Below are 21808 nucleotides of genomic sequence, written 5' to 3'. Positions count from 1 at the left end.
CTGCCATCATGATTCTCTGTTTCTATGATTCTGTCACGAATGTCACATAACAGAAACAGAGCTCCAGTACCAAACTGTAAAAAACAAACATATTCCAGACTTACATACTGTAGAAAATCTGTCATAATAAAGAAGTACTAATGTCCAGGGCAGGGCAGAGGAGCGGCCTAATGGTTAGAGCAGCAAACTAGAAATCAGAGGGCCCAAGTTCCAATCCCACCATAGCCCCTTGTGGTCTTAGCATGCCACTTAACCCTCCATTGCCTTAAAACTGTTGTTTCACTGTTTTTGTTAAAAGGATTGACTGTAATTGTTATTGTTTCACTGTAAGCCAAAACTTGTTTGGATAATGTGGGATATAAGTATTAATAAATGAAATGAAACGGCCAGGGGTGGCACTGGCAACCTCACCCCATTTAGGGTCTGCCAGCAAAGCCATCACACTGGCAATGGCCCCATAAGCCTTTCAGAGCTTATTGCTTGTGGACAGCAGAACTCCAGAACGCCAGTGTATTTCCTATTGAAAAAACAAAAAAAACCAAACTCATACTGCTACAGATACCTACACAGAAAACAAACACTAAAAGAATACCTCGCAGTAGCCACCTGCTAGGAAAATAGCAGACCTTGGTCACATGCACAAAAAAACAGACAGATCTTCAACAAATATGAAACAAGGGACCACATATTAGTGGAACAGAAATTTAAGATGTTGCATTTGTCAAAATTGACATATTTCAATTAATAAATTTAGAATAAATATTTCTACCTTTGAGTATTTTATTTTTCCATTTGCTTTGGTCCCAGTGTCTCTTCTGTTTTTCTCGTCTGGGTCTCCTGTTCATTTCACATTTAATCTCACTCCATGTCCACCACCCATCTTCCCTCTGTGTCCCTCATTCATCCTGTTCAACATCTCCCTTTTATCTGTCTGTCCTTTCCCAATGTTCTCCATTTGCCCTCTTAGTGTCCCTGTTCCCCCTCTGTGTCCCTCTGCATTCCTGTCCCTATGCACCCTTCATGCCAGCATTTTTCTCTGTCCCTGTCCCATCCTTGTCCAGTTTATCCCCTCTTCCCCTTCTTCCGCACCCCCCAACCGGGGGCCAGCATCTCTCCCTCTCTCTCTCCTGCCCCCTCCCGGCATCTCTCCATCCATTGGTCCGGCATCTGTCCCTCTCTCCCATCATTCCCCTGGTCCAGTCTTGCTCTCTATTCCCTCTGCACCTCACCCATGTGTCCAGCATTTCTGTCCCCTCCCCACTTCAATCTCTCGCTCTCTCCCCCTCCTACAGACCTCCCCTCCTGGAGTACAACATCTCTCCTCTTGCAGGTCTGGCACTTCTCCCCCGCCCAGGTACGTATTCTCACTCTCTCTTCCTCTATGTATGTGGCATCTCCCCCTGTGTGGGTCTGTACTCTCTCTGTGTGTAGCATCTCTACACCCCTCCAGGTGCTGAAATGATGTGATAACATTCAGCAGCTGCAGCGATTCAATGCATCTTGATGATTCCATATCTTCCCTTGGCTGTGTCCCACCTGTGCAGCAACAGGAAGTTGCATCATAGGAGGTGGGACGCAGTTGAAGGAAAGGAAAGCCCCTGGACCTGGTCAGAAGCTGCCTGCTTGAATCGCTACAGCAGCAGGAGCTGCTGCTGAATTGAAGATATCGTTTCAGCACCGGGGGGGGGGGGGGGGGGGGGGGGGGGGGGGGGAAGAAGGAAGAGGCAAAGACACCGAATGGATCTAGAGAATGTAAGGAGAGGGAGCCGGACCAGAGGCAGCTGGAGAGAGACTGAAAAAAAAATTGCCGGCACACATGAGCAAGAAACCAATGCAGTTGTCTGCCTGTTTGTGCTGCTTTTGTAGAGGTTCCTCCTGTTTGCTGTGCCTACCTGTCAATGTGGCAGTGGTGGCACCGGGCCTCTCTTAGAGGCCTGGGGAATCATGCCCCCTCGCTCCCCCCCCCCCCCCTTCAGTGGCCCTGCCCCAATGCTGTTCACTGGCTCCCAGCCTACGAATAGCATTTAACCAACTCTGGAACAATAAGTAAAATCTTAACTCACCACATGCAGCGTGGTCTTTTTTGGCGACAGCTGTCACCAAAAAATCCAATTTAGGCAAATGTAGCTTTTCCAGCTCAGGTGTGAAAAGGGGTAAAGATGTGATACAGCTTATGCCACACGAAGGGTAGTGTCCAGGGTGACCCATTGAGCAGTGATTTTCCGCATAGCCTCATGCACTGGAAAAGATTTAGATGATCTTCCAGTGCTCCCCATTTTAGTATTAGCAGATACAGGTGTAGCAGGATTACAAGAAGAAATATAGTAACATAGTAAGTGACGGCAGAAAAAGATCTGTATGGCCCATCCAGTCTGCCCAACAAGATAAACTAATTTATATGTATACCTGACCTTGATTTGTATCTGTCATTTTCAGGGCACAGGCCGTAGAAGTCTACCAAAGTAGCCCCGCCTCTTAACCACCGGTGATGCCACCCTATCCCTGCTAAGCTTCTGAGGATCCAATATCCAAATATCAAGAACCTGGATAGCCTTAGGTATAAAGGATGGTAACTCTTCCTTATACAACACCTGCAACACGGTGAGATCATCAGATTCCTCTTTAAATAGTTCCCCCTCCTCTAATTCTGAGCTGGAGTGCAAATGTCTCCTTTTCGGGGCAGGAGCAGGGGCAGAGGCCATCAAGGGAGACTGAGGCATGGAGCAAGCCAGAAATCTCCAAAGGCTGATCTAAAAAGGAACTGTCAGTTCCCATACCAGATTTCTTCAACATATAGGCATTATGAAGCAGCAGAATAAACTTTGTAGAGGGGGGGGGGGGGGGGGGGGGAAGGGTCAGAAGACCCCACCCCCAGAGCAACTGACATCTGTGTAAGAACCTCTGAAGCAGTGCATATTACGCTGCTGTAAAATGGCTGCCAAATCACGTTCAGCCCCATGAGAAGAATGAGCCTGTGCCATCTGGATTCCTGCCACATGCAAGAGGAGAGCCTGAACAGCCACCTGGAAGTGTTTAACAACCTTGGCAGCCATCACAAAGAAAACGAAAGTAAAACTGACTGATCCCAAATTGAAAGAAAATTTAAAGATACACTCACCCTGAGAGAGCTAGCCGGGACAGCCAGCAGTCAGGAGTCCTGCATGTCGAACTCAGTGCTGCTGAAAGCACACTTACACCCTCTCTACTACTAATCTCATTATACAGGTCCAAATCAGTATTTTTCCTGTAGCCAAGGCTGTAGGTTTTAAAGAATTATACCCAAATTTTTTTTCCAGTGAGGAAGGAGACTAGAGGAAGGGCTGGAGATGGGAGGTGGGGGAGGGACCTGGTATCACCAGGTGGACCCCTTCTAAAGCCGGTACCGCTCAGCCATGCACTCCAAAGCTCCACTGAACTGAGAGACCCAGAACGGGAGCCACCATGAGATGAGACCAGGTAAAACACTTACCTGTGGAAATGGACTGTTACAAAACTGCACACCCACTAGGTAAAGAAAAATAACATTTGTACAGCCTGTATATGCCCAGCTTTATCTGAACATAATTAAAGTATTCCCAAGGGTAGGGCCGAGGAAGGGTTGGCACTTTTGAAAACTATCATATAAATATGCACAACTCAATTTATGCATGCTAAAGAACAGGTAGTAACAATAAGCACAAAAGGGATAGTTATACAAATATATAGAATACTAGCATATATGCACACATACATGTGTATATGCCAATACACTGCCTAAGTGCTATTCTGTAATAATGTGGATAATTTCAATAGCATGTAATTTGCTGGTGGGTATATACATGGGTAATGTCTGGGTGCACAATTAGGCATGTAAAACTTACAGACGTACTATGGGTGTATCTTTTATGCAGTTACATATCTTTTTACTTTACAATACTTTAGTTTTGAAAGTAAATACCAACCATTAAATCAATGCAATCTGTAATTTGCTTGCATGTTTGAGTATCTTCAAGCCTAGCTAATTTTGTTTTAATTTGATAAAGGAAGTGTAGCTATTGAAATCTAAGGGTAATCTAAAGGGTATAGGATTTGATATACCCCCTTTCTGGGGAATAATCAAAGTGGTTTACATTTATTATATGCAGATACTTTCTCTGTCCACAGTGAGTTCACAATCTAAGTTTTTGTATCTGGGGTGCAGAAGGGATAAGTGACTTGCCCAGGGTCATAGGCAGCTGCAGTGGGAATCAAACCTGGTTCCCAACCCACTGCACAAACCATTAAGCCACTTCTCCACCCCCTAGATATTTTAGTCCAATAAAAAGGTCTCACTTTCCAAGCCTTTATTTCTACATATCCAAGTAGATCAACTCTACAGAATCTGAATGTGAAACAGCTTTGAATATAGGATGATTCCTTATATTTGGCCCAATATGATAGAAACTTCAGTAGGGTCAATAGAGAGACACGTGCATATTAATAAAAAGAGAAAAAAAAACCCACAGCTATTCTGCCAGGGCTATTCTGCATCTTCCTCTCTTGGGACACCCCTCACCAACAGCAGTCTGCCATCTTTATATTCCTAGTATCAGCATAAGGGATAATGTATAAATTTACAGTATAGCTTATGCCTTCATGAAGTCTTATTTTAATTTAAACATGTTCTTAGCTATTTAATTTTAATCTGATGGAGATAAATGCATTTTAGGTCTTAGGTGCTTGGACAACCATGCTTTTAAAGAACTGAAACACCGATATAGAGCAACCTCATGTTAAGATTTGTTCCTTTATGATTTTTCAAACTGAAAAATGAAGGATTAACTTAATATAGGTTCCCACATAGTATGTGGTCAAACACTTACAAGCCTCTCTCCCGATAGCACCTCAAGCAGTTTGATAAGCATCCGCCCATCACGAAGATCTGCATACAGGTCTGTAATTCTGCAGGACACACGAGAGAGGTGGGAATTGACCCACTTCGTAAAGGTCTTCTTCTGAACAGCCTCACGTTCATCTGGTAAAACAGAAACATGCTGTTACTTTAAATAATCCAGGTACAATGGACTTCAAGGTTAATACAAGTAAGAAAGTATCCTTCGACTTAACAGCTACACAAGAAGAAGAAATTATGTCTTACCTGATAATTTTATTTCCTTTATTACTACTACTACTAATCTCTAAAGCGCTACTAGATGTATGCAGCACTATTCACATTATATATGGGTACTTTCTCTGTCCCTAGTGGGGTCACAATCTTAAGTTTTTCTACCTGGGGCAATGGAAGGTTAAGTAACTTCCCAGGGTCACAAGGAGCTACAGTGGGAATTGAACCCAGTTCCCCAGGAACTCGGTTCGCTGCACCAGTGACCTTACAGGTATTACCTGGTGGTGCTCCCTGAAAAGATCCAGTATGCATCTTCCCAAGTAGCAGAAGGTCCCTTTGTGCAACGCATCCATACCCATCAATCACTGCAACTGTAATGATAATCAAGTGAGCATAACACCAGAGTGGCTCTCGCTACCCTGCATACTTCAGGATATAACACTCTCACGGGAAACCTGTATTTCTGTAAATTGTGATATGTGGGACTTGGCCCATCTCATTTTATTTTTAAACTGTACAGGAAGGCACAAAGCGTACCAAGAGCTCCAGGCCTAAGTCTTCTGAAGATTGCAAAACAGTGCAGTTGAAATTTATCTGATAAGTCATAATTTCTCCTTCTTTAGCGTCTGGCTACACTGTTTTGCTCATGTACCGAAGCAGATCTACTGGGTGGGGAAAGACAAGACCCCATGAATGACAGCTCTGCCAAAGTCCGAACAAAGCCTGGCCAATACATCCAACCTGTGACGACCAAGATACCCCCCCCCCCCCCCCCCCAACAAATCTCTTCAGAAGTCACCACCCAGGCCTCTGGCTAGGATGTGGCTTGAGCCCCTGTGGAATGGACTTCAGGCCTTGAGGTACCGGACGATTCTCACAAATGTAGGTGGTCTCAATAGCTACCATGATCCATCTTACAATGGAGGCCTTAAGAGGTCTCACAGCTCTTCCTAGGGCCATGACCAAAAAAAAAAAAAAAGAGGTAAGAAGGGAGGCAAAATCATTTGCTTCCTTCAAGTATCAAAGCAGCACCCTCTGGATGTCCAGCTTGTGGAGTCTCCAGTTAGCCGATGGAGTGCCCTCTCTCCCAAAGTTGAGCAACCAAATCTCCTGAATCACATGGAATGGAGACTCCAACTTAGAAAGAAAGGAGAGGACTGTGTGAAAGGAAACTGAGGCCTCCACAAAGGAGAGGGTCCTGACAAAACAGCCTGCAGCTCAGAAATTCTACAAACCGAGGTGATTGTGACCAGAAATAGTGTCATTGAGTAAGGTCTTTAATGAAGGCCAAGCTCAGAGGCTCAAACAGAACCCCTTCAAGGACACTGAAAACCAGACCGAGATCCAAAAAGGGAAAGCAGGGTCACATCGGGTAGCATAAATGTGCCATGCCTTTCAGGTAATGGATCACCTTCCCCTCCAAGTCCAAGGAGATGCCTTTCACTTTACTCTGAAAACTAGACAGCAGCTATCTGGACCCTCAGGAAGCCTGCTGCCATATCGTGGTCCAGTTCTTGCAGTAAGAATCCCAGAATATCAAGACCTCAGCCCTCCAAAGGGACTCTCCTGCATACCAGGTCTCAAAACTTTCCAAACCCTGACATAAGCTAAGGACATGGAGGACCTCCGAGAGTGGAGCAGTGTAGAAACCGCTGCAAAAGAAAAAAAAACATGCTTCTCTAAGCGCCTCCCCTCAATGGCCAGACAGTAAGCCAGAAGAGATCTGGATTATCCATGTGTACCGGACCTTACCAAAAGTGGTAAGCGCCTCCCCTCAATGGCCAGACAGTAAGCCAGAAAGGATCTGGATCATCCATGTGTACCGGTCCTTACCAAAGGCAGTCTGGTCTCTAGTCAATAGGAAAGGATTACCCTCCGCCAATCCAGAGCCACTAGCAAGACCAGATGAGGACGACGCGCAATCCTACGCAACAGATGGCCTACCAGAGGCCATGAAGGGAAGACATACTGGGGGATCCTCTAGCAGCTGTGGCTGGACTAGGGGTATCTATCCCTTGAGACCAGCTCCCTCCAACAACTGAAGAAACAGTCCACTTTCACATTGGCTCTGGATGCCATCAGACTGAACAGTGGGCGGAGGGGAGCAATAGTCCATAAAAAGCTGAAAGGCTTGTCACCCCAACTCCCATTCCCTTGGATCCAGGAGAGATTAGCAGAGAAAGTTTGCTTCCACATTGTCCTTGCTTGCAATATGGACTGCTGTGGAGGCCTGCAGATGTCTGTCTGCTCCACTGACAGAGGTGTGCCATTTCTAAGGCCACCGCCCGACTCCTGGTGCCTCCCTGCTTGTCGATATATGCCACTGTAGTATGACTGTCCGAAAGCATCCTGACTGCCTTCTTCAGGCAGGAACTATCAAAGATAAGTGAACTGCCTGGGTCTGCAGGCAATTGATGGACCAAGCTGCCTTCTGCTGGGTCCAGGTCCCTGAAGCCACATGACCCAGGCAATGAGCTCCCCAGCCAAGGAGACTCACATTTGTGGTGACAAGTGAGATACAGTGACATCCCCCCAGGAAGGTGAACTGAGCTATCCCACCAGGTCAAAATGATTCTTACCTTGTGCAAAAGAGGCAGAGGGCAGTGGAAGTCCTGGGGCCCACTGAGGCAAAAGGAGCTACATGTGAGCCCTTGCCAAAGGCACCACCTCCAGGAGCTGCAAGTAGACCTATACTGGGGGAACCGGGAGCTTGCACAATCTGTGCTTCTGTGCCTGATACTTCTCCGTCCGGTCCTCTAGAAAGTACACAATCCCCCGGCCAGTGCTGAAGCAGACTCCTAAGTATTCCAGACTGGCCTCTGAATCTGAATCCAAATCAGCCAGTTGCCCAAGTAAAGATGTACTCTGATCCCCTGGAGACACACAGAAGCAGCAACCACCACTATAACCTTGGATGAAGTGTGTGAGTGTGGGGGGGGGGAGGTATGGCCAGACCAAACAGCAAGAAATGAAACTGGAAATGTCACCCCAAAACACCAAAGTAAAGATAATGCTTAAGAACACAAGAATAGCCATACTGGGGCAGATGGATGGTCCATCTAGCCTAGTATCCTGCTTCCAACAGTGGCCAATCCAGGTCACAAGAAACCAAATAGTAGCAAGATTCCATGCTACCAATCACAGGGACAGCAGTGGTTTTCCCTATTTGCATCTCGATAGATTATGAACGTTTCCTCCAGGACTGGTCCAAACTTTTTTTTTTAAACCCAGACACACTAACTGCTGTTACCACATTCTCTGGTAATGAGTTCCAAAGCTTAACTATTCAATGAGTGGAAACAAATGTCCTTATTCATTTTAAAAGTATTATCATGCAATGTCATTGAGTGTCCCCTCCCCCCCCCCCAAAAAAAAAAAAGCACTTCACATTTACCTGTTCTACACTACTCAGGATTCTGTAGACTGCTATCATATTCCCCCTCAGCCATCTCTTTTCCTAGTCAAAGAGCCCCAACTTCTTCCTTTCCTCATATGAGAGCAGTTCCATCCCCTTAATCATTTTGGTCGTCCTTCTTCGAACCCTCTCTAATTCTGCTGTTTGGGCTTCAATGGGAATGTGTAGGCAGGCCTCCGTGATGAACTGAGATGATCATCAACAGAGTTTCCATGTGATAATGTTGCACCCGCAGTCAGGTACAACCCCTTTAGGTCCAGGATGGAGCGGAAGGTGATACTTTTCCTAGGAACCACAATGTAAATAGAATAATGTCCCAGACCGTGCTCTTCACAAGGCCTCTGTTCCACACCTCCTAGCTCCAGAAGATGCTTGAAAATAAGGGTGACTGCCCATTACTTTGCTCTGAGTCACATGGGGAAACCATGAAGGCATTGGGAACGGGATGGGCAAGTTCCAGAGTGGGTGACAAGGGTTGCACAGTGGTGGGCATGGCTCTGGCCACCTTGCTGGGCAGATCAATGGACCATGCAGGTCTTTATCTGACATCATTTGCTGTGGACGCTCCCACTGAAAGGCTAAATGGAACTGCTGCTCCACCTGCTTGTTGTGGAGTTCCCAGAGGGCTGAGCCACCCAACAGGGACAGCAGTAGTTTTAGTGATGGCCATGACGAGTGTTCAACTTGAAGCATGCTCAATACTTCTCTACCCCTTCAGGGATGAAAGAATAAAGGCTATCATGAGTATGGGCCCCCCTGAGCGCCCCACTGGGGTACTCCCATTCCACCAGCATCATGCAGGTGAGAGCCTTATGAAGTGGGAAATGCTTCTGGAGCCTTGTAAGACCCTCTAAGAGCAAGCTCCCCTCAAACAGGTCCACAGCGGGAGACTGGAGCATCCCAAGAATCTCTGTGATCTCATTAATAAGAGTTCCTCACAACAGAGAGCCTGTTCACATGGGACGCTCTTCCTCCCATGGGGGAGACATCTCTAAATCTGAGTCCAAGAGGAACTAACGGTCAGAGAAGACATCCAGGTCCTCCTCAGAGCTGACCATAGTATCCATGACCCCTTGCTCCACCCTGCGGCACTTGGCCCCCCGGTCAGGGACATCTGGGCTCCAAGGGGCCCCGCTCAGTTTCCTCAACCTCCATCTGCTGGTAGAAGGGGATAACACCCCAATTATGCCAAACAGTGTGTAGCTAGATGCTAAGGAAGTGGTGTTCTTAAAGACCTGACTTACCAAACTAGACCAGTGTGAAGTCTGGCAAAGGTAACTAGCAGATCACATTCATATCACACTCCCAAAGCACTAGCTCTTATCTTAAGGGATTATAGATAGATGGGATATGACCTCCTATAAGGTAATTTTGCTATACTTTGTCCAAGAACACAGATAAATGCACCCTTCATTAAAGTTCCGTGGTTCACCTTTCCTTGGAGGCCCTTGGTGCTTTTTTTTTTTTTTTTTTTAACAATCATAAGGCCATAGTGTGCACTTTTCTTGTGTCCACTGCTTCCCACTTTGGCTTTATTCTGAACTCACTGCTCTTTTGTTTTGCCCTAAGAGATATATACTCAATCAGTTCTATTAGTTTCATCTCAGCAACTCATACTAGAGCAAGACCAGCAAATCTTTTAACTCATGTTTCCTATTTTAGTTTTATTCTAAGGTAATCTTGGCCTACCCTGCAAAATAAGAGTTGCATTTACTGGAGTGAATTGGGGAGGGGTGTAGTTATGAATGTGATAGACTATGGGATAGCAGTATCAATGAGTATGTGTGGCTGTTATGTATCTGCATTTATAGGTGTGATGGGTCCTGGATTGGCCTAGCAGGACTTAAGGAAAGGGAATTATCAGGAAGGTTTAAATTTGCTACACCAGTCCAGTCTAATGGGATGAAGCTTTATCTCTGTGGGCAAGGAAAAGACACAGTTCTCTGCAAAAAAGCTCTTCCAAAGGTAGCATCTCCTTTTTGGTTGGACATCAATCTTGCAATGCTATACAAAGGAACGCCGCAAGGACCAAGTGACCTCTTTGAAGATATCCTCTAGGCTTCTGTCCATAGAGTTGCCAGAGGATTAGTCAAGTTAGCTCTTGAGCCCTCCGGGATCTCCTTCTGATTTAGGAAGTAAGATGGTCCTATTGCCTCGTTAATCCAGTAAGCAACTGAAGACTGCAACTGCTCCTCCTTTCCACAGCCCATGAAACAGGAAAATTTTATCTGACTTACAAAAGAAGTTCATGACTTCCAAGTATTTTAAGATGACTTTGCAGACATCCAGCTTATGAAGGGCTCAGGCAGAACACGATTTGTCTCTCTGAGGATTCCGAAAGCAAAACCACCTGATGTAGATAAAAGATGAACACTGCCTTCAGAGAAGAAGAAGGCATCGTTCTTATAGAAATAGTCAGCCAAAAAGGAAAGCTAGAGATGCCTACGCTTCAAAGGCTCAGAGGGCAGCTAGAATGACCACAGGACCAAACTGAGATCCTAAGGATCACAACCTCTTGCAATGGAGCCTGAATTTGCTTGATTGCACTCAAACAGTGACCCAGATATGGCTGGGCAGCCAGAGAAAGTCTATCAATCCTACCTCTAAAACAAGAGAGGACCACCACTTGAACATTCAGGGGCCTATCTAGTCTCCCACTCCATCATCGTAATATGGATGCAAGCCTTAAGGAATGCAACATTCTTCAAGGGCCCCATGAGGCCCTCCAGCAGTGGGTTCCCCTCGAAGAGGTCTGTGGCTGGGGGCTCGAATATTGATAGGGCCACCAAAACCTTGTCAATAAGATGAGAATACCTCACAAAGAAAGAGCCAGATCACTTGGGACTGTTCCTCCTCCACCACCTGAGAGGAGGGCTACTCAAAAAAGGAATCCAAAAGAGATTGGTAGTCCTCTGCTGCAACCTTTGAGGAGGCTGGGCACTCTGAAATGCTCAGATCCCCTCTGTAGAGCTTTAAATTTACAACAGAGCCCTTGCTGGTCCCCTCTGGGCTCCCCGGAGCCACACCACTAAGAGGAGAACCAGCTTCCACCAGTAGGGCTTGCTTAACCATCTGGGTTAAAGCTCTGGAGCCAAAAAGCTCCCAGGGCCTCAACAGGACCCCCAACAGGTGGATCCAAGGAGAGTAGAAAAGGAAGATCGCCTACCCCATCATGTCCCGAGGGAACTGAGTTGCCTACTGCTGCTGAAAAACAGCAAGAGAAACAGCAGCCTGACAGAAAATGGCCACTGCTCCCAGCGAAAGCCCAGCTGAAGAAGGAGCAGAATAGGCTCTGGTGGCCTTCCCCAGAAGTCAGAAATGGCCCATCATAGGAGAGGCAGACAGAGCCAGCAGATGTACTACTACTACTACTACTATTAAACATTTCTATCGCGCTACTAGACTTACGCAGCGCTGTACAAATTAACATGAAAATACTCAGCTGCAGGCCTGTCCTCTTGCTTAGGCTAACCTCAACCCAGGGCTCTGGCATCTCTGCCATTCCCCTGCTCTCTCTAGGACCCAGATGAACAAAGGTCCCATTAAGAATCCATCTGCATTTCCAAATCGGTAAAAATTTACCAATTTAGAAACACAGAGGGATTCACAAAGAGAATCGCATGCAAATGAGCTGCTCGTTGCTTTTGCGACCCAGCTGATTTGCATGCAATATGGGGTAAGCCCGTTGGCAAGTTGAGCATGCGCAGAACAATCGCTATGCGTGGCTGCTCTGCGCATGCTACAGACGGCTCTCATACACACTGACAAGCTGCGTGTATGAAAGCAGTACATTTACCCTTTTTTTTTTTTTTTTACAAGCACAAAAGTGCTTTTTTTGGGGGGGGGGGGGGATGGGCATACCTTTGTTGGGGCTCCCTGCCCTCCTGCTGCTAGGAAAAAGTGGGAAAAACCTCTCTGCTGCTCTCCACTCTTCTGTGAGGAATCATCATCAGGGCTTGGTTCCACCCCCAGCTGTTCCTGCTGCTTCCTTCTATTGGCTGCCTGACATCCTTGAACACCCATCTCCCTGAAGATGGACTCTCATTGGCTGGCTGCTGTCCCAACTCCTCCTCCCTGCAGGGCTTCCCTGATGACTTTAGAGCTGTGAACTGATTGGATTCGAACTTCCTGGTGTCCCCCTCCACAGAGAGGGGCTAAACCAATTGGGCAGCGTCAGCCTCGGATGTCCCGCCCACTCACTACTGGAGGGGGACACTAGGAAGTTCGGATCCAATCACTTCATTGCGCTAAAGTGATGTCATCAGGGAAGCCCTGCAGGGAGGAGGACTTGGAACAGCATCCAGCCAATGAGAGTCCACCTTCAGGGAGATGGGCGTTCTAGGATGTCAGCCGGCCAAGAGAAGGAACAGCTGGGGGTGGAACCAAGCCCTGAGTGTTTCCCACCGACGCTGTTTGATGGACCCTTGTCTTCCTTGCATTTTTGGTAAGTCACACCATTACTTTTATCCTTTACATTTTAGTACTGCCCCCCCCCCCCCAAACCAATTTCTTGCCAGTAAAATGTCATTTGAAAAAGAAACATGGAACGGCTTTCATACATGCAACGAAGCTGCATGTAAGCTGGCGTACTTTTTTTTTTGTGTGTGCTCCATCTTCCCTGCCTTGTTTTTCCCTTCTCCTACTTGCAATAATGAAGAACCGGCAGGACCAGTCCCATTAAAATTTGCACGGTAAAGGTTGCTTTTGTGCATGGGGTCAGAAACGGTAGTGCATCACATTGCATGCACATTATGGGAAAATTAGTTTCTTACCTTGGTAATTTTCTTTCCTTTAGTCACAGCAGATGAATCCATTACGAATGCGTTGTGTCCACCCACCAGCAGGGGGAGATAGAGAACACTGAAAACCATAGTGCCTCTAGGAATGCTAGCTGCATCTGCTTCAGTATTTTGAAGCTTCCAAAGCAGTGTTAAACCGCACAATAGCATAACATGTACATAAGTACATAAGTAATGCCATACTGGGAAAAGACCAAGGGTCCATCGAGCCCAGCATCCTGGGCCAATCCAGGCCAAGGGCACCTGGCAAGCTTCCCAAACATACATTCTATATATGTTATTCCTGGAATTGTGGATTTTTCCCAAGTCCATTTAGTAGCGGTTTATGGACTTGTCCTTTAGGAAACCGTCCAACCCCTTTTTAAACTCTGATAAGCTAACCGCCTTCACCACTTTCTCCGGCAACGAATTCCAGAGTTTAATTATACGTTGGGTAAAGAAAAATTTTCTCTGATTTGTTTTAAATTTACTACATTGTAGTTTCATCGCATGCCCCCTAGTCCTAGTATTTTTGGAAAGCGTGAACAGACGCTTCACATTCACCTGTTCCACTTCACTCATTATTTTATATAACTCTATCATGTCTCCCCTCAGCCGTCTCTTCTCCAAGCTGAATAGCCCTAGCCTCCTTAATCTTTCTTCATAGGGAAGTCGTCCCATCCCTGCTATCATTTTAGTCGCCCTTCTCTGCACCTTTTCCAATTCTACTATATCTTTCTTGAGATGCAGCGACCAGAATTGAACACAATACTCAAGGTGCGGTCGCACCATGGAGCGATACAACGGCATTATAACATCCTCACACCTGTTTTCCATACCTTTCCTAATAATACCCAACATTCTATTCGCTTTCCTAGCCACAGCAGCACACTGAGCAAAAGGTTTCAGTGTACTATCGACAACAACACCCAGATCCCTTTCTTGGTCCGTAACTCCTAACATGGAACCTTGCATGACGTGGAACCTTGCATGAACTTTCCTCACAGCAAACGAATGCCCCAGAACAGGAACAATAACACAAAGGAGGGACGAACTCAACCTCCTGTAGTAGAACAGAAATCCTGAAGACTGTTTTCCAACTTCTCCCAATGAGGGCACATGTCTGCAGGAAAAACTGAACACAAAACAGAGTCAATCGGGGAGGGATCCAACCCTGCTGGGAGATAGAGAAATACTGAGAGGCAGATGAAGCTAGCCGTCCTAGAGGCACTATGGTTTTCAGTGTTCTCTATCTCCCCCAGCTGGTAGGTGGACACAACCCATTCGTAATGGATTCATCTGCTGCTGATGACAAGGAACATTAGTAAAAAATGTATCAAAATATAAAAGGTTTCACCTATTTCCATTTTCTATATTTAATAGCATTTAACACAACTACCACAGTACTTTATCCTACACTAAAAATAAAATCATTTCTTCTACCTTTGTTGTCTAGACATTTACTTTTTTTTTAATTGTGTTGGTCCCAAGTCTCTTGTTTCTGCTTTCCCTCGCCTTCTTAACTGTTTTGCCAAGATTTCCTGTCTGTCATTTTTCTCTCCTCCTTTTCCTTTCAAGCTTTCTTCCATTTATTTTTCTGCCTTTGTCCTAATCAATTCTTTCCTAGTATAGTCTTCAATTCCCTCCCCCCCCCCCCCCCCCCCCCACACACTTTTTTTTTTTAAAATTTTACTGTGTACCTACAGCTTGCTGTTTATTTTCCTCACTCTGGCTCTCCTATTTTATTTCCTCTAATTTCCCAATCTCTCATTAACTCCATCTTCTTTCTTCACCCCCCCCCCCCCCAGCATGTGCCCTCTCTCTCTCCATACTTCCATCCAGCGTCTACCCCCCCCTCTCCCGCCAGCATCTGTCCCTCTCTTCCCCCCAGCATCTGTCCCCCCTCTCTTTCCCCCCTTTCCCTTCAGCGTCTGTCCCCTTCTCCTCCATTTTCATTGGGCTTCTATCCCCTCTCTCCCCCTTTTCCATCCAGCTTCTGCCCCTCTCTCCCTCCCCCCTTTCCATCCAGTATCTACCCCTCCCCCTTCTATCCAGCATCTGCCCCTCTTTCTTCCCATTTCCATCCAGCAACTGTCCTCTTTTTCTCCCCTCCTCCATACAGTATCTAACCCTTCCCCCCCCCCCCCAATTCTTTCCAGAGCCTGGTCCCTCTTTCTCCCCATTTCCACCCAGTCTAGCCAGTCTCATTCCCCAATTCCATCCAGTGTCTGCCTTCTCTCTCTCCCCATGTCATCCAGCATCTGTCTTCTCTCTCCCCATCATCCGTCTGGCATCTGTCCATTTTCTTCCCCTCATCCAGCTTCTATCTCCCTTCCCCCATCCCCCATATCCATCATCTGTCCTTCTCCCCCTACATCCACTGCATGCCTCCCTTTCTCCACCCCCAAAATCCAGTGTCTACGTCCTCTCTCCCCCTCCCACAGAACACCCCCCTACCGCTGCTATTTATTTAGAACAGCAGCAGCAGTGGTGGCAAAATAAAAGTAAAAAGAATCGCGGGTCTACTCTGGTCCTACTCGCAGCTGCCAGTCCCGTCCCTCTATGACAACACTTTTGCTCCAGGGCAGAAGTCGGAAGCTGCAAGCAGGAACAGTGGGGCCCCAAAATCTCTTTTTGTTTGTTTTTGCCACCACTGCTGAAACAGCAGCAGCAGTGGGGTGTTAGGTGGGAGTGGAGAGAGCCTGGTACACTTCTTGCCTCCTCCTAATTTTTTGGGGGGTGCCATATTCTGACACCTATGCTCCACTGTGCACACAAGTTGCATTTTTATTTAACCTTTACTGTGGAACATGAAAGACAATTACATATGCAATATAGCTCTGTATTTATAACTACTTCATTACTGATGAATTCTTAACTAAATAGTGCAGATGTTCAAAAAGATATTTTTAGATCTTAAAAGCGTAATGAAAAGGATATGGGTGGAGATGCAATTGCCCAGAGGCTTGTAAAAACATTTCTTTCCCAGGGGGTAATGACAAAATGTGCATCTGCAAAGTACATGGTGCAGGAAGCCGGAAGTAGCCCCAAGGACTGCACTGATAGTATGTTATCAAACTTATCTCAAGGTAACACTAGCAGAGAATTTCCTTTGACGGAAACCCCAACATTACCATTAGTTATAGGGGTTGGTCAGTTGAAGTTTTACAGTTGTGATTTAACAAGGCTGGATCTTATGCTTAATTGTAGAGTATTTAATAATTTTCTAAAATGCCTTAATGTGACATCACTCAGTGACATTCTCAAACACAATCGTCCAAGCATTAAATTTTAAAAAGCAATGTTTATTTTCTTATTTAAAACTTGTGTGCATATCATATACATTTGCCTAGCACTAGGGTAGATGATCAGAGGATGCTCCACCAACCTACAGACTAAAGGGCCCTCTTACTAAGGTGCAGTAGCCCTAATGTGGGCCTGAGGTATTCCACGGTAGTTTCCTGCTCAGTGTGTAATAATCCTGCACTGGAAAAAAAAAATATATTTTTTCCCAGTGTGGGCGGAGAGTAGGCGTGCCTGCGCTAATCGGATAGCACAGGCACATTACTGTGCACTACCTGATTAGTGCAGGAGCCCTTACCACCTCCTAAATAGGTGATAGTAAGGGCTCCTGCAGTAATGGATATGGGCTAATGTGGAAATTAGTGCATGGCCATTACAAAAAACTATGGTGAGGCAGCCATTTTACCACCGTGCAGAAAACCCACGCACTGACACCAGCACTGGTCATTTTTTAGTGCAGATTGGTAAAAAGATCCCTTAGTCCTCTGGGGACAGAGGAATACCTCGTGTCTGAATATAATTCATCTTGAACTACTAATGAAAAGGCATGAATTGAAGCCCAAATAAAAAGAAAATAAATACAAATCATGGGAAACAATAAGAGCAAACACAACGTCCTGGGGTTAATGTGAAAATCGGACTCCACCTTAAGGGTGAAACTTGGAACAGTATAATATATAGTATTTGAGGCAGCATGGTTTCACCAGAGGAACATCTTGTTAAACAAATCTAATTTGACTGGGTGACCTTACAGCTGAATCAGGGGACAGCGTTGGATGGTGTACTTACATTTTACCAACGTGTGTAAGGCAACTCCAGAACAAGCAACTAAAGTAAGTTAAATGCTACTGGTATGGGCCTTACAGTGACTGACTGGTTTAGAAACCAGTTGACTGGGAAGCAAAAAAGGGCTGTGGTAAAGAGTTCAAAATCACAAAAAGATCTGTTACCCAGTAAACTGGAAAATGTTTATATACATAAACCTTTTTAATAGGACAGATAGCTGGTTCAAGTTTCAATCAATGGTCTTAACTACTACTACTACTTATCACTTCTATAGCGCTACCGGGCGTACACAGCGCTTCACACTTGAACATGGAGAGACAGTCCCTGCTCGATAGAGCTTACAATCTAATTATGACAGACAGACAGGACAAGTAAGGAATAAGGGTTAGGACAGACAGGACATATCAGGGATAGGGGACAGTTGAAGGGTTAGGTTTAGGAGTTAAAAGCAGCAGTCTTAAAAAAAAAAACCTTCAGAACAAATTACAAAATTTTAAGTGAATGCTTATATTCATGATAGTGATAATCTAAAACATTACTCAAACCAAAATTCTGGTGAACTGTTACACACAATTTGTTATGGATTCTCAACTGTACCCTGGTGTTGAGTGGGGGAGTGGTGGGCTGGCTGGGGGATTTTTGGCGGTGTTTAGCCATTGTTAGGTAACTATTTAGCCTTTATAATATATTTGGAATTTTTTTTTGGTTTTTGTGTATTCATTTCTCTCTCTTTAATAAAAAAAAATTGCAAAAAAAAAAACAAAAACTTTTTTACTACAGAAATCCTCATATGTTGTCATATAAGCACAAAAAGCTAAGAGATAAACATGTTAACTTCCTCAATGTTCCACATTTCATTGCTCAACTTTGGAGACAAAAAAGGCTTCAATGTCACAAACATTTGCTTATCACTGTTGAAGGCATAGACTTCAATGTCCCACGCAGGGATACTCCACAGTTCATTAGTCAACTTTAGAGACAATGCTTCAATGTCACCAAAGCATTTACTTAACAATGCTAAAGGCACTTGACTTCAATGTCCCACTTATCAATACTATAGGCACACTTAGCTTCCATGTCCCAATGAGGCCCCTTTCACCAATGATTTTGGCTTCCTAAGGGGTTCTCTCATTCCATGCCAAATCTGCTTTATTGACAGCCACATTCAGCTTGAATGCAATTGTGAAAGCAATTCAGTAAAGCAGATTTGACAGGCAATGAGAATGCAGCCTGTAACAAAACAGGCCTAATGGAGTTGGACTCTAGACCCATAAACAAATTCTGCAGGACTGTCTGGATAATGTCACCCACATGTGAGAATTATCTAGCCTGCTTCTCCTCAGAGAATGTAAAAGTCTAAACAGTACCAATACTCCAATAACTTTAAACTGTCACAATGATTTTTTTTTCCACCTGCATCCTAGAACTAGCCAGTTCACAGTCTTGGCATTTCCAACCAGTCTATCCATGGCTGCCAGATCTTTGCAAATTTCCGCTCCTGTCTATATTTAATAGCAGTTAATTTTGACATGGAGTAAACATGCCAAAGTATGCCGTGAATGATTGCCATAGGAGGGTACTGTTGCCTGATTCCAGGTTTTAGCTATCCTAACACAGGCTGCCATACCAAAGTAAGCAAAACTTGTTTTCTTCATCAGAAAAATCCTCTAAGGGATAATTCAGGAGACAAGTCAACTTGCTCAACTGTACCCCTTTACCCAGTAAACTGCTGAGCTCGGAATCCAGCAATTGCCAAAGACGGTTTACCAGAGAACACTCATCACATATCAAACCATCGGATGCAGCCAATGTGGGGTGAAATACCAACAATAAAGTATCTTATAGCCATTCTCTACTAAGGAGGTTGTTATAGATATTTTTGGAATTTTCAAGCATATAGCCTCCCATTGCATCTGTTAAATGCTATCCCAGATCCTATCATAAAACTGGGCTTCTGTTTCTATGGTTCTACTAACAGTTGATAAAGAATTGTTATGCTCTTTTGCTGGGTAGCAAGTTTTAAAAGGTATGAAGTTTGAAGCATGTAGGGGTAATTGTGGGAGACTAATTTTGCAAGTAGGGCAGTTTAGGGGGTGGCTAGCCAGTTACAGGGGTAGTTTTTGGACTAGAGACAGTCTGTGGGGTGTTGAGTCAGTTGTAGCAACGTTAGCTTTTGGGTGTGACAGTTTGTGAGATACGGTTTGCATTTGTGGATGAGGCATTTGGCAGGATGGTGGGGTAGCTGGGGGGTAGAGCAATTGCAGGTGGATAGTTTTTGTTCTGTGGGGGCAATTTGGGCATTTAGAAAAGAAGGGAATGCCAAAGCTCTTTGTCCTATCCTCTAATTGCTACATTTCATATCAAGTTTCTATGCTACAGACGATTTTTCTCCTTATGGAAATGAATTGGGTCATTTTTCAGGGTGCTTGTTTTTCTGGAACCTCCAGTCAGATCTGGCCCATTATTAAACCTGATCTACCTTTTTATTATTTTTTTCCCCACATGCCAAGTTTCACCTCATTTTGTTAATCTATGCTACAGAAGCTGGAAATCCTTCTCCTAGAAATGTAATGGGCTATGGGGGGGGGGGGGGGAACAACTTATTTCTCTGGAACCTCGAGTATAATTTATTCCATTTTCAAACTCATTGTCTCTTTCACTGAGTTTTCCTGAATGCCAGTTTTCATTCCATTCTCTTAAAATTTCAGAGTTATTTTGGCCCCAAACCTTTTCAACCCCTTTTGTATTCTTTCCAACTCCTACTGGGTTGGAAATAACAAAATAATGACTGGCCTTGCGAATACTCCAAAACTAACAGAAAACAATTTCAGGTAACCAATGGGCCCTCTATGTATTGCTTGTCTTTATACCGCACACAAATGCATAACATGAAAAAGGATCCTTCCAGTTTCATGCTTTTTCTTGTTATTCAATCTCTCAAGTTTCCCACAATTACAATTGTAAGAATTCAGGTCAAAAGTGCACATGGAAAAACATCTTCAGCTGGCTAACGGCCACATCATTAGCCGCCTGTCAGGATGCAGGATGTTACTTTGGTCTACTGTTTTGAAGATACACACAACCAGGAATTTAAGTAAATTCAACACATGCACTAAGGCATGGTTCTAAGAATTAAAATGGCCATAGTAGCCACTATCAGCAATAGAAACATGGGAAACAGCATATCATAGCTACTCTCTCGGGGCTTACTACTGAAAGGAAAAATTAGTTCTTCCCTTTAGTCCCAACAGTTCAATCCAGACACTTGCGGGTTACGCCTACCTATCAGCAGGTGGAGATAGAGAGAATGGCAGAGCTCTGCCATAAAGGGCACTACACAGCAGTCTACTTTCAGAATGTTGATTAGCCAAGCAGTAAGGAATAAACAAGAGGTGAAAACTCTGCCCCTGAAATGGATAACCAGAACTAATGTGCATGCCAAAAAAGGAATTACTCCCGTCTTGACGGGAGTAATTCCTTTGATATATTGGTTGAGCTGGCGCTGGAACAGCGTATGGGGGACGTCCTTGATAAAGCCTAATGGCGAAACATGCGTGTCGGACAGCGTAATGCCCCCAGTCTGAAAATATTGAAGATAAGTACTTAGAGTATATTAATATAAAAGTATTTATGCCGATGAAGAAGTTAGTGCTGTTAGTATTGCCCAAAAATCATTGTGGGACAATTATGCAAGAGTTGTATAATTACTTTTGATAATTGAAAAGCTTTTTGGAAAATATTGATGATTGATGTGTGGAGAAAAATTGGGACTGATAAAGTTGATGTGACTATGGGAATAAAGAACATATTTACAAACTTAAGCAGAGACGGATCCCAAGGGCAGGCCTCTGGACTGATCTGTTGGGACTAAGGGAAAGAAAATTTGCAGGTAAGATCTAATTTTTCTTTTCATTATGTCCCACAGATCAATCCAGAGACTTGTGGGATATATAAAAAAAGCAGTCCTCAAAGTTGGGCGGGACATGGTAATCTCTGCAGAAAGGACTGACGCATCAAAAGCTGCATCTCCTTTGGCAAAAACAGTCAATCAGTAATGCTTCAAAAAAAGGTGCGAGAAGACAACCAAGTTGCAGACCCGCAGATTTCCTCAATGGAAATCAATTGCGGCTTGGCAAAGTAGCAACTTGAACTCTAGTAGAATGAGTGATTTTTTAAGCCTGCAGGCCCTTCCTGTGGCCTGCAAACAATACAAAAAGATGATCCAAACATCTGAAATTGTTAGTGACCTCCAGGTACTTCAGAAGAATTCTACACTGAAGTGAACAAAACTTCAAGCTAATCCTCACTACAAGAGAAATTGGCAGGTTCTAATGAAAGACGGAAAGTACCTTTGGCAAAGAGGGTAGAACAATCCTGATTATGACCCCAGCTTTGGAAAAACGAAGGAAAGAGTCTTGGCATGATAGTGTCTGCATTTTCAAC

The 21808-nt window shown here is 44.7% G+C and overlaps 1 protein-coding gene across 2 annotated transcripts in view; it reads right to left on the bottom strand.

The window, feature by feature from the left end:
• The window catches only part of SPTBN1 (spectrin beta, non-erythrocytic 1), a 547674-nt gene that overhangs the window by 226391 nt on the left and 299475 nt on the right, over positions 1–21808 (bottom strand). For both annotated transcript variants that reach the window (XM_030195847.1, XM_030195848.1), the window contains one exon: positions 4842–4993. In XM_030195847.1, the coding sequence (XP_030051707.1) occupies positions 4842–4993 (152 nt within the window). The remainder of the gene's footprint in view (positions 1–4841; positions 4994–21808) is intronic.

This window comes from Microcaecilia unicolor, chromosome 3 (assembly GCF_901765095.1).
Source record: "Microcaecilia unicolor chromosome 3, aMicUni1.1, whole genome shotgun sequence".
Lineage (NCBI taxonomy): Eukaryota > Metazoa > Chordata > Amphibia > Gymnophiona > Siphonopidae > Microcaecilia > Microcaecilia unicolor.
This window is presented reverse-complemented; position numbering and strand designations above follow the sequence as displayed.